The sequence below is a fragment of the Lytechinus variegatus genome, chromosome 13 (assembly GCF_018143015.1).
Source record: "Lytechinus variegatus isolate NC3 chromosome 13, Lvar_3.0, whole genome shotgun sequence".
Taxonomy (NCBI): Eukaryota; Metazoa; Echinodermata; class Echinoidea; order Temnopleuroida; family Toxopneustidae; genus Lytechinus; species Lytechinus variegatus.
This window is the reverse complement of record NC_054752.1, coordinates 619,976-633,704: the sequence shown is the minus strand read 5'-3', so window position 1 is coordinate 633,704 and position 13,729 is coordinate 619,976. Positions and strand designations below refer to the sequence as shown.

General features: G+C 37.0%; 1 protein-coding gene across 2 annotated transcripts; it reads left to right on the top strand.

Annotated features, from left to right (window-relative positions):
• The first annotated feature begins 439 nt into the window (after positions 1-439).
• Positions 440-12,020, top strand: LOC121426734 (alpha-1D adrenergic receptor-like). 2 transcript variants are annotated; one of them, XM_041623114.1, is made up of 2 exons: positions 440-1,195; positions 10,080-12,020. In XM_041623114.1, the coding sequence occupies exon 2, from the start codon at positions 10,083-10,085 to the stop codon at positions 11,256-11,258; it is 1,176 nt and encodes a 391-aa protein (XP_041479048.1). In that variant the 5' UTR covers positions 440-1,195; positions 10,080-10,082; the 3' UTR covers positions 11,259-12,020. The 2 variants fall into 2 exon arrangements, with proteins under 2 accessions (XP_041479048.1, XP_041479049.1); XM_041623115.1 differs by lacking the exon at positions 440-1,195 and adding an exon at positions 4,832-5,174.
• Positions 12,021-13,729: the final 1,709 nt, after the last annotated feature.

The following is a 13,729-nucleotide window of genomic DNA, read 5'->3' as shown; positions in this document are numbered from 1 at the left end:
AATTGGAAAATAAATGAATATGAAAAAAAAATCGAAAACAATAAACAAACAAAAAAATACACGACTGAACTGTCAAAAGGAACGTGTATATAAAACATAATGCACTTGCCTGCACCCAAGAGTGGACATGCGCATACTCAATGTCATGTGAACCAACACTCCTATTTACCTACTGTTCTTGAGAACTTCTACATTGACTCGGGGAAATGTAAAACACTGATGTACAAGCTCCAGGCATTTGCACCCCCACAGTTTAACGAAAAAAAAACACGCACACTGAAGAAAATTATGTAAATGAAAAAAAAGTGAAATAATATATTAATTTCTGGATACAAAAAAAGGTGTTTACTCCAAAAAGGGTACAAATATTGGCCCCCTCATGACTTTTCTAAAATTAGCACCAAACTCTAATTCTGTTGCTGTCTGTATACCAGATATGTGGTTGTTAAGTTCAACGAGAGGTAAACAAATTGAAATATGACTTTGTATATCAAACCAAATAACCAAACTTATTTAGGACCTGGTGTGTCAACCAATGAATTGGGTCATTTGATCGTCTGCTGATGGGTGTGATATTGGCACGCCCACTCGTTGAGTTTTGCGTAGTCCTCTGCCTATTGGCGCGCACAACTCAGCTGGCCACACAAGGTGTGTTATTGTTATGATATCAGGATAACAATAGTTCTTTCCAACTCACCAGTTAGCAAACACAATTATGATTCTCTTAGAAGTAGTGTGGCTGTGATTCGGCATTGATTTATAAATACTGTAGAAGGTCTCGTAAGTTGTATAAGCGTCTGTGTATTTCTTCGTCAAAAAACTTCTTTTTCTCACTGACGTTATGGACATAACTTACGTTTTTCGTTCGATTGACATTCTCGTCTAGAAAACCTAACTTGTAGAAGTTCATTTCTGCTATGAAATGAAGTTGACTTGATGACGTCCACATAATCTCTTTCGGAGTCTCAGAATGTCTGACTAGCTGTTTGATTTTAGAGGATTCATTGTTTGCCATTCGTCTATAACTTTGTCAGTTGTATATTTATCATTTGGAACGCCCACTAACCATGAACTAGTTCTGTCCTTATTAGTTTGGATCATAATTGATATGATAATTATCAATTGATGTCATCCTTAATGTTCCTTTTGGACCGCTAGACTACAAATATTAATACTTATCCAGGTACAAGCAAAGGTAAATATAAATGTAGATGTCAATTATTTTCGCATGATCCGAAATCTTATGAAATGTACTTTTTACCTTACACGATTTGCTTATACACCTTACACGTATCAATCCTTGACCTAAACTTATTCGGTTTTATTCTTATAGAATTTACTTCATCAATAACAATTATTTCATTTTTACAAACATAAAACATACTTTTTGACGTGATAGTTATTATTTTGAAATTGTTCTCTTTCAGTTTATGGAACATAACCTTGTTATTTCATAAGGTCATTCACCGATTATCAGCTAAACTTTGATTTATTTGTTCATATTATAGGAGCCATTTTTTTTCGTGTTTCTTTTTTTAAAAATGTTTTTGAGGTGGGAATTTCTTTTCTTCTTATTCCATTTCAAAAACATATTTCATTGATGTTCTTGTGACCATGCTGGTCGAATAATACATGTATGTTGATTTTTCGTTCATGTATTCTTTTTTTTTTTACTTTCAATCGAGCTCATATACCTGCAATACATAATTATTTTCCACTCTCACTCTATTTGATGTGCAGTGAATGGGGGGGGGGGGTAAGCTTTTGAATCGATTATGAATTTAATCAATAGTTTGAAGGACAACAGTTATTTATTCTGCAATTTGAAAGATATGATGATACAGGCTCATGCTATAAAGTCAAAATTGATGTAATCGTGGGGTTTTATTTAGCAGACTTGTTATTTATGAACTCAAATGGGTATTACCCCCCTAATACCCTCGCTTCCCCAGGGCCATGCCATGCATGCCACGGAGTTAAACACACTTATCCAACCCCCTTTTATAATTTCATGAAGTCATGCATAATATACCTGTAATTGGTATAGTATTTTCTACGCTTTTAGTATGTATTTGTAAGTCATCGGAAGCTGAATATCTTGGTATTCTTGGATCAATAAAAATAATCATGAACTTCTGTAGATCCACCAATCAAATCACCTTATATATTTTAAAGATATCATGCATGAATGACTTTCTATCGTATCACTGACTTACCAGTTATTCAAGTCTTTTTTCAGATATTATGATATGTCAGTTCTCCTCTATCTGTTTTACATCAATAGTAGATTATATAACGTTGTAATTACCATGGATTTATGGGTTACCTAGTCCCGATATTAATGTATCCGGATGCACTGATATCTCTTCCGATGTATGTTAACGATCATAGCCATATAATTAAGTCAGAAGATGATAGATACACCCCCACCAGGCGCCAATAAAGTGCCTTGATAATCGTGAGCACAATCTTTTTTTAAAAGTACTTCGGACAGGGTGGATGGTGTGTGGAGTAGCCCGAACGGAAACTCTGTGACAAACTACTTCCGGTGTTAAAAAGTCAAAGGGTCAACTTTATAGCATCATACATGACTGGATTGATCTACCTGTTAATTCAACACTGCATTTGTTAATTATAGGTTTTATTGGTTTTGCAATGACAAACTTAAACATAATCCAAATATTAGCATATCATTGGCATAATTGATAAACACAATAAATGTAAAAACAGCAGTAGTAATAACAAGCATTAAAAATAAAGAAAGTGGCAGTAGTAACATACATTTCAAAGAAAAGAATGAAAAAAGATCAGCCAGCCAGCGCATTAATAAGAAACAGAGATGTTAACAACCCAACACGTACTTGTAGTTAAATAAATTAAAGACCACCGAAAAGACCCCGCGATTAACCTGCAATCAATCAGGACCCTAAACCAGCTTTTCATAAAAGCTTAATTCTAGAAGCAACCTGATAACCTGATAAATTTCTTTTCAATTTAGAATGTTGGCCCGGATGAAGGTTTTTTAACCAATAAAAGCGAATCCGGCTAAGGAATAATAGGCTGTTATTGATCGGTATTACCAGTTTAATTCCCCTTCTAATAGCTACCTTATTGTTGCTAGCGATAATTAGAAAGTCTAAGTTCTAAACTAAAAAAAAACCCTGATATATATATATGTGAATCGATACCAAAGTTCCGCATTTTCTTGAATTAGAACGTTTTCACACCACGATGCAGACGCTTCTAAGTACGTAGAAAATGTATTGTATATGCCCTCCATAACAAACAGCAACCAAGAAATCTTTGTCTATTATAGTAATTGTAGAACCACGGGCGTAAATCCCGGGGGAGATGAGAGGGATACACCCCCCCCCCACACACACACACTTTCCTGAGGGGGGTTTCATGTACCATCATCTCCCACACTTTTCAAGACAGAAACAATATTTTTTTAATCATCAAATGATACTGTCAATGTGTGGGTTCATCTTTAAATGCGGTCAAATTGCTTAAATTTGCCCAATTTTACATTCTAAAACTGCTAATATTCTAGCGCGATCGCTCCGCTCTCGCGCTCAATCTATATGTTTATAATCTTACAAGATTTTGGCCTTGACAAATCCCTTCGTTATATCTCCTAATGATATCGTTCCAATGACTATTATGATTACAAATTTGATTATAAACCAAAACATCCTTTGAATACACTATCGTGAATGGGGGGGGGGGTGGACATACTTTGCCCCATAATTACACACCCCTTCAAAAACAAGTCTGGTCATCTTCTGTTTTCCTACTATCAACAATGTTCTCGCTAGCATATTGATATATACTGTTATTCATTTCTTCATATCCTAACACATCCATTACGATATAGCCATCAAACAAATTCATGATAGGCTGTGATGGTAGTATATAATGTACGCATTTACAGTATACATACATTGCCCGTTGTGTGATAATTACGCACCACTTGATTTGGACATCATTTCGTCTTTCGACTACTGAAAATTTACTCCCTCACTTCGCTCGCTCGCATATTGATACTTACTGTAAACCATTAGTTTATAGCTATCGAAAAATAGTTATAGGCCTTTATGTACATTGTCAATTGTACCCCCTTATACGTAGCCCTTGATGTGGGGGTTTCCAACAAATTTTGAATTGTTAATATCAATATATTGCTACCACCCCCCCCCCTACTGCTCGGACCGGATTTTAGCCAGTGTTTAGAACTCAGACTTTCTAATTATCGCTAGCAACAATGAGGTAGCTATCAGGGTAATTAAACTGGTAATACCGGTCAATAACTGCCTAGTATTCCTTAACCGGATTCGCTTTTATTGGTTAAAAAACCTTCATCAATTACATCCGGGCCAACGATTTATCTTAGCCTTTTGGTTATGAAAGAAATTAATGTGGTGAGATGCTATCAACTAAGCAAACTGGAGTAACTAATAAATAACAGAATCTTTAGTATTAATCTTCTTCTACCTTGTCTACTGTTTCTGTTAGGTGATGTTTCATTACAAGAAACATCGATGAAACATAATCTGTAGTAGTATAGTTGTTATTGTTGCTTGTGATGGTGTGTGTGTGTGTGGGGGGGGGGGATCGGTGTGATGGTGGTGGTATGGGGTAGAAGAGGTATATACCGTCAACATATAAGGGCATGCAAAACATGATTTACGAAAATCGAGCAAGTAACAGTAAATACATGGTCATGATAACAAGGCTAAATAATTATGAATGATAAAGCTATAAATTACAAATTCCTTATTATAAAGTATATCCATCGCAATGATCGCTGTTGCTTTTTTATGCGTGTGTGTGGGGGGGGGGCTATAGGAATTAGAATGTTGCTGTTTTGTTTAGTCATGCCATGGACCTATTCCGTAATAGGTCCATGGTCATGCACAACCCAAGCGATCATACTACCAGTGAGAGAAATATCTTAATATAGAAAATATTCAGCACTTTGACAGAGTCACCGGAAAAAATACTGAAATAGAATTACGGAAAATGTAACGCGTGCTAAATAGTGACTCAGATCATAGGGTTACTGTTGGTGGTAGGTCTCTAATGGATCTCGGAGATTTTCGAACAGTACTTTGGATTCCAGATTGTCATAAGAGTTTCCAATATTTCAGAGGTTGGAAGGACCGTAAAAGAAGGTAAAATTGTCATCCTGTAAACGGTTTAGTGTTTTATTGATATTTAATATGCACACATATTTAGACAATTGATGAGTTTTAATTCAAATTATAAAAGCAGTTAGCATCATTCGCGAAACAACAGATAACGATCAAAGTGAACAGAAGCTATGCGATGTAGTTTACTGCGTATTCAATATATTCCAATGAATTTGTTCCACTAACATTAATCACCTTGAATGTTATTGATAACGACTATGGATAATTATGAACGGATGGAAATTCTGGATGATCCAGATCATCATCAATGGAATCATTAACGGATGGGACGAAGTCTATAGTTTCGTAATTAACACTTAAAACAATTAGGGGGAATTATACAACTCCCAAGAATGTTCTGTAATCTGATTGGTCCAAATCAGATCACATGATATTCAGCGAATTGCACTATTGCATCTAAAATGCACTATCCCGCACTCTGGACGTCATACCAAATGTACCATCCTGCACTCTGACGGCAAAGTGTAGGATAGTGCGAATTCTGGAATTATCTAGAATTTAGATCAATGGTATGATAGAATTCGGGGCAACTCAGTAACATAGGTGAGGGGGTAGGGTTGTATAAAACAAACTATACACGCATTTTTGTGCATAGACGACCTAAATAACTCGACTCGGCCTCGCGAAATGGATATACCGCACTCGGTCCTAGGAACCTCGGTGAGATATATCCATTGGCGTGATTGGCTCCTCTTGCACATCGTTCACCATTTTGCCCTGCATACCCGCGCTTACGTGCATTATTTGTATAATATTGTAAGGAAGAAAAAGTATAAGTAAAACTCTATTTCGTCGAACTTTGTTAACACTAATTCAAAGGTTGAATTTCCTTTTATTTTCAGGTTCCTGGTTAAAAATGGAAAACGCATTTTCTACTGAGCTGTTTCACTTTTATTTCATTTTTCAGAAACTGAAAACAACATTTCCCTGTTTTTCCGATTGATTTATTTCATTCTCCGGTTAACTATATAAAAATGTTTAGGCATAAGCTTCAGTTATGACTGACATTAAGTTTAGATACAGTATTACTGGAAGGGAGGTAGTCAGTTGCTTTCTAAAACAAAATTTAAACCCAAATATATGCACATTACGAATAACCATATACAGTCGAGGCATGGGGCAGAAGAGGATGAGTATTTTACTTGTCAAACTTTCTGACGAAAGAGAAGAGTCGAAGGGAAATAAGAAGAATGAAAGAAATAAGGAAGTTGAAAATTGAAAAAGGAGGAAAGAAAGAAAATTTAGGATGGGAAAATGGATTCTTAAAATATCTATATCTCTTGTCATTGCCCTCAATAACATTTTGCACGTTCAAAAGGATATTCTTTGCATGATATTGTGGGTATTTTTTAAGCAACGGGTGTGACGTGGTATTTGTGTGAGGTGGGACAAAGGATCGTTTCATGTATTGATGGCATGCCTCTAAGAATCAAGGAAAGTAGTCTATACGGAAGCTTAAAAGTGCCCAAAGAAGACGAGAAAAAAAGAGTCAAGATGAAAGAAGAAAAGGAAAGAAGACAAGATCCTCGATCTTGTCAAGTCAAGGTATTTAGGATGAGAAGATAAGAAGTCTTTATCCTCAATCTCATCAAGTCGACTTTGTCAGGACGAGAAAACAAGCTGACGAGTTGTTGAAACTCGGCAAGTCAACTTGTGGGTGCCAAGAATACAAGATGGCTATTCGCGATAGACTATAATCAGTCGTTTCGTTTAATTTGCAGTTGTCTATATTTCTGAAGTTGTCTCTTTATATTTCCAACACTTTTGCTTTTTCTGTGTGAACCTGGTCAAAAACCGGGAGAAGGGAGAGGAAAGAAAGAGATCTTGTCCTCTTGCCCTAAATAAGTCAACTTGACGATATCTGGATCACGTCTTCTTGACTTCCCGTCCTGACGGAGACGACTTGACGAGATTGAGGATCTTGTCTTTTTCTCTTCTCGTCCTAAATAAGTCGACCTGACAAGATCATATCTAATCTTCTCATTATAAATAAATAGACTTGACATGATCGAAGATCTCGTCTTTTTGTCACCTTGATTCTTTTCCTCGTCTTCTGGGGGCACTTTTAAACTTCCATAGTACATATGTTGTTAGTCTAGATCAGGGGTTCTCAAACTACGGCCCGCGGGCCGGATCCGGCCCGTGGAGCTTCTCATTCCGGCCCGCGAGGCTCTGCTGTTTTTTTTAAAATTACTTTTAAGTCTCGATATGAAACATAGCTCAATATGATTGCATTGTGAATCCATGTAGACCTAATTGTAATAAAAGTAATGGCAGTCAAATTAATTTGACTTTTAAACAAAGTTTAGAAAGTGCATTTTCCACAATGAACATTTCAATGAACTAACTCATACCGAAGTACCTTGACAGGAGCCTCGGAACAGTTTTCAAAGTGGGGGGGGGGGGGCAGCTGGCCATGCCAAGAAAATCACAATCATATGGTAATTTTTACGTTTTTGTACATGGTTTTGGAAAAAAAAGTGGGGGGGGGGCTGCTTGACCAGTGAACATTTGGCAATTTCACCTTTTGTGCCAAGGTTCAAGCAACTTGTTGCTGACAGACTGTCACGTTTCCCATATTGAAAGTGACTAGGAGACTGACATCCTTGATAGAGTCTACAACAGAATGCTCTATTATTCATTCTACTTTGACTACAAAAAAAATTGATACTTTAAGACATTATCTGTCTTCCCAATACCAGGTATGTATAGGTACAATCTAGATTCCTTTTAACAAATTACTACAATTTTGTAATCTTTAATATTGACCTTCGCTGTATTTTGGAATCTTTTCTAATTTTGCCTGCGTTCCATATGAAACTCTTATACAGTTTGTTAATGTTGGATTAAATGCTCCCAAATAAGCGCCAGATTGCACAAGAGAGCATCTAGGACCCCAACCGCAAGGGTCTTTGCACTTCGCGCACATTTTTTTCCTTCTAAGTATCCACTTCACCCTGGCCCTTTCATGTTTTCTTGGAGTTTAATCTGGCCCTTCATGGAAAAAGTTTGAGAACCCCTGGTCTAGATTCTAGACGTTAGTGTACTTGTTATTTCTCTCCCCTTGCTTCATTCTCCCCTCCGCGTCATCCCCAGTGATAGCGCCCCTTTACCAATGATGAGGGTAAGAAATCGTGTGGCTGTTTTCATTTCGGCCGTAGAGGTCGATGATTGTGTTATTGATCAACTGAAAAGTAGAACAGACCTAGCTTAGGACTAGTAGTTGTCAGATCGGACAAACGTGTTGATGAAATGCTTCCCAGACATCTCTGTTTAATCTTCCTTCCCTATACCTCCTTCCTTCCCTTTAAAAGGCCCTACCCAGAGATAATACATTTAAGATCAAAATTATTTGCAAGTGTAATATTCTTTTTCTTTATCTCGTTCAAATAATATGTTATTTTTATTACAAACTTCAAAGTAAACAAAACAAGACATAAAAACCGCATAGAGATTGTTTGATTATCCAGTGTTTAATTTCTCAAATACTGTGATCGCTAATGGAAGACACGAAAATTGTATTACATCTGATTGATGAGAAATACTTAACACAAGATCCCATTTAATCAGCAACACGCTAAGAGATAAGAGCCTGTGAATCATTTTAATGTACATAGTGCAACCCCTTAGTTATGTTGTAATGTAAATTTACAAACATAACGAATAATCCCTAAATAGACTGGGCTATTTCGACTGATTCAGCCCCCCCCCCCTTGTGATCTCGGCCGTCGATTGCGACGAAGGCCGCAGAAAAAGGCCGTTCATTGAAAATATGAAGTCCATATCATCAAAACACACACGTAACCCCCCCCCCCCCGGCTTTGGGATGAGGGAACTTTTCAGGGATTTTATTCTCTTATGCATATAACGTAATTTAGCTATCTATAGATGCTAAAATGTCATACAAAGACATCAGGGAGTCGTTTCATAAAGCTGTTCGTAAGTTAAGAGAAACTTTAAGATCGAATGGTGATCCTTTCTTTTGGTAAATGGTAGCACCCCAAAATGCTCATTGGCGATGGTTTAGCGCGTTAGAAAGGATCGCCAGTCGTTCTTAACACTCCCTATGTAATAAGTGCAAACATTGACTGGCTTTCTGTATCATCACAATGTACTCCAACACTCCTCGTTTGTTCATTGGCCTGTACGTTTCACTCTGTTTTCATACTGTGTACACAATGACAATGTGATTGTTGTAACGACATCAGTCAACTGCCACGCCCACCCAAAACGACGTCACAATTATGTTTTCATTTTGATCATAACGATGATTTTGCTATTCCAATTTCCTGTATGGCTACTAGTCTAGTCACTTTCTAAATAGGTTTACGTCTAAGAAATAATCATTGGTATGATTTGTATGTATATAGTCATGAAGGCAGTATAGGTATTTTGTCAGAATATAGATCGAATAAGTGATTGAGCAGGTCTATTTCAGAGGTCCTTGTTTCGGCGACAGGTGTGTGTGTTCTCTTCCAGATAAATGTGATTGTAAATTGTGTATTTGAGTTTAACATGGGTGTTTGAAGAATACAATCTTGGTGGGTTTGTTTCTTCATGCTCCAATTCTTTAGCCATGTTTTTTTTTGTTCTTATGAATTCATTTAATCATTTAGCTTCCATGGCAATTCTTTTAGACCATCAAAGCGAGAACTCCGATTAGAATTCAAATTACATTATACTTAGTAAGTTCCGTTTAATGAATCATTTTCTAAAGATGATAAAATAAAAGATGTATTAAAAATGAGAAAATCGTGACTCCAGCCGTAGTATTCTTTCACATCAGTATATTTACATCATTATTTAATTTGATTATCTTTAATTTACAATAACTATCTCTACATATATATATCTTTTCGTTACCAGACAATGGAGACCGGTACAATGCCTATGATTGTGATCAACCAGACATGGACTTCGACGTCGGCAACCACGGCAATTGGGAACGACGGTCGAACTTTCGTGTTCAATGACCCAGTGCAGCGAATCATCCTGGCGGTCATTTTCATCATCGCTTTCTTCGTTGGTTTTACCGGTAATGGATTGACGATGTTAGCCGTGGCACTCAGTAGGAAACTGAGGACGATCACCAACGTCTTCGTGGTCAACCTGGCCATCGCTGATCTCCTTACATGCTGTGTCCTGCCGTGGAATACCGTTGCGTTATTAAGTTTCAATGGATGGCCGCTGCCTGACTGGGTATGTGCAGGTGCTGCTCTGGTACTGTATACGTGTGGTGGATGTAGTCTTTATAGTCTAGCTACCATAGCAATCAACCGATACATCATTATCACCAGACCACTTAGAACATATCGTGCCATCTATACCAAGAGGAATATTGCTATTATCTTGACAATCTGTTGGTTGGTGCCATTCTCTGTATCATTGATCCCTCCTTTGTGTGGATTAGGTGAGCTTGGTTATGCTTTAAAATACAAGACATGCTCTCACAAGACCACCCACCCGTTATCAGATTACTATAGTATGCTCCAGGCAGCCGTCTTGTATCCAGTACCCCTCATCATCATCGTCGTATGCTACGTTAAAATCTTCAATCACACCCGACGTCATATGAAAACGATGACGATGTCCGAATCATCCGACACATCGGTTTCGAACACAAAGCGATCGTCACCGAACGGCACTCCGCATAACGAAAGTAAATCCGTTAGGAAGAGGCTTAATAAACGCCAAGTCGAAATCACTAAAAATATGTTATTTGTGGTGTGTGCGTTTGGTCTATGCGCATCACCTTACTGTGTTTCACTCATGATTCCACCAAGTGATCCTGCTATCCCTTGGACAGCCGCCATCTTGCTTTTTAACAGTTGTGTGAATCCGTTCATCTATGCTACTAAACATCCATATTTCAAGCAAGTATTCGGGTTCATGTTGAAGTGCCAATGTACGAAGATCCCTGAGCAAGCTAGTATAATCAGAACAATCTCATCAATGCATTCTTCTTATCGATCGACGAGGAGGAAAAATAGAAAGTCTGCTACTCAAAGTTGCACAAGTAACTCGGCAACAGAAGTTGCCGTCTAATATGTCTTTTATGAAATAGTATTTCATCGGTAGTGACAAGCTTACTGAATATAGCCCTGGGAATGAATATTATAATCATGATAATGGAGCGTTGAACAAGCTGTCTCACAACTTTTCATATTAATGATGGGTTGATTACTATTCAAATAGCCTATATCTTGCTTATTCAAATAAGCTGAGTTACCATGAGAAACACGAGACCTTATTTTTATTACAACATGCATTTAGCATGTTTTCCACTGCCTTAATTGTTATAATCATTTTTTTTGTTAATTCCAAAAGGAGCTAAATCTACATGTTTACCGTTTTTCTGTAAATTCAGTATTTTTAATTAAGTAAGTATATTAAGTTATATCTACCGCTGTTGCAATATGTTTTATCACCATCTTATATCAATCAAGTAATGCTTTTACAGGTCAAGTCCACCCCCTAAAATGGATAATTTGAATCAAACAAGCATAATGCTAAAAATTAACCAACATCGGATTACAAAATAAGAAAGTTATGATGCTTTGGAATTTGAAAGACTCGATGATGTCCCTCAACATTTCTTTTGTTCGAATTATACAACTTTTCAATTTTTACAGATTTGACAATAAGGACCAACTTGACTGAACCACAAAATGTTAAAACAATGGTAATGCCACATGTTCAGGGAGGAATTTAAAATCGTTTAAATGACAATGAGCAAAATTGAAATATTTTATGTAATAAATACAAAAGAAATAGTGAGTGAGTTGGTGACGCCATCAGTTTCTTCATTTATATTTGGATGAGCATATCTGTTTTGTGAAATTATGAGAAACTTTGAAATGCAATAACTTTCTTATTTTACACCCGATTTTGATGATATTTTCAGTGTTATGCTTGCTGGATTTTTTCTTTTTATTCAAATCATTTTTTGTTGGGGTGGACTTTTCCTTTAAGAATCTAGAACCCGATATCCATGGATTTGGCTCCTTTTGAAAAAAACTTAGTGAAATGTCCAATTTTACAAATTAATAATAATAATAATAATAATAGAGGTATATTTACCCAGGTAGCCACTTCAGTTCCGAAAACTGTTCTCCCAGCGGGCCCTGCTGTTATTATTACCCGGCTAAGCTAGGCTACCTATTCAGGTGCACACAGCTTTTTGAGGAATAACTTCCTGCCGGTACCCATTTACCTCACCTGGGTCGAGTGCAGCACAATGTGGATGCATTCCTTGCTGAAGGAAATTACGCCATGGCTGGGATTCAAACATGTTTAAGAATAAAAATTGGACAAGAAACACAAACGTTTCTTGCACAGTACATTTTTATATCCTTTTCTGATGCTTATCTATTGAGGATAAAAATATATTTTCTCCAGAAGCCAAGGTGCTAAATCAAAAGACAGTAATGAAAATAGTAGAATTCTGTTATCAAATTCGCACTGTTGGTGTAAACTTGTACTCACAACATGTACTTACAAATCTAAAAGCATAACTTTAGGTAAAGTGGTAAAATATTAATAATATAGGGTATTTATATTGCGCACATATCCACCTTGTTAGGTGCTCAAGGCGCTCTATATTATCCGGCTAAGCTAGGCGTTCATAGCGCACGCAGCTTTTTAAGGAATTACTTCCTACCGCTACCGAATTACTTCCTACCTGGGTTGAGTGCAGCACATTGTGAATCAGTTTCTTGCTGAAGGAAATTACGCCATGGCTGGGATTCGAACCCACGTTCCTCTGTTTCAAAGTCCGAAGACTAATCCACTGGGCCACAACGCTCCACCATGTAGTGGTGGACATGGTATTAATCTACCATGTAGTGGATTTTGCTCCTTTTGGAATCATATATACTGTTCTATATATTTATCTCCTTTTGGAATAAAACTCAAATTTGCCAACCTTTCCCAAAATATTTTCAAATGTGATGTGCCTTTAGCTCCCTTTAGAATCAAGCTTTTCGAAATAAATTAGCAGTGTATTTTTTACGTGCACATATAATAATTTCTGTCCGAAGCGAGAAAAATAAGAGATAAATATATAGACCTCTTGCTCGTAGGTTATAAGCTGCAGCAGGTTTTACAACACATTCCAAACGATATCATGGCAGCCAACTGTGACTTGGACAAAATGTCAGACTTGAGAAAATTAATTTTATATTCTTGTTATGATTTTCACTCTGTTTGTCTCTTTGTTGGAATATATTTCATTAAAGAACTTTAATCACATTCAGATCGGAGGAGGGGGAGGGGGGCGGCGGCGAAGCGGCCGCAACACCTTCATCCCCATGGCTGAGCCAAAGAGAGGGAAATCCGCGTTAAAAGGGTTACTTCACGTAAGTATATTAGAAATATCTGCTCACGCTCGAATCATTCATGTATCATTACAAAAGGCGCAAAGGATAGCAAGAAAAATTAATCGCAAATATTTTGTTGCAATTTTAAAGTTGATTGATCACTTTTAATTATATATAGCAAATCAGATTACACTCCTT

Bases quoted from the DNA above. Each gene is read 5' to 3' on its own strand.
- LOC121426734 (XM_041623114.1), top strand. From the start codon at position 10,083: ATGGAGACCGGTACAATGCCTATGATTGTGATCAACCAGACATGGACT.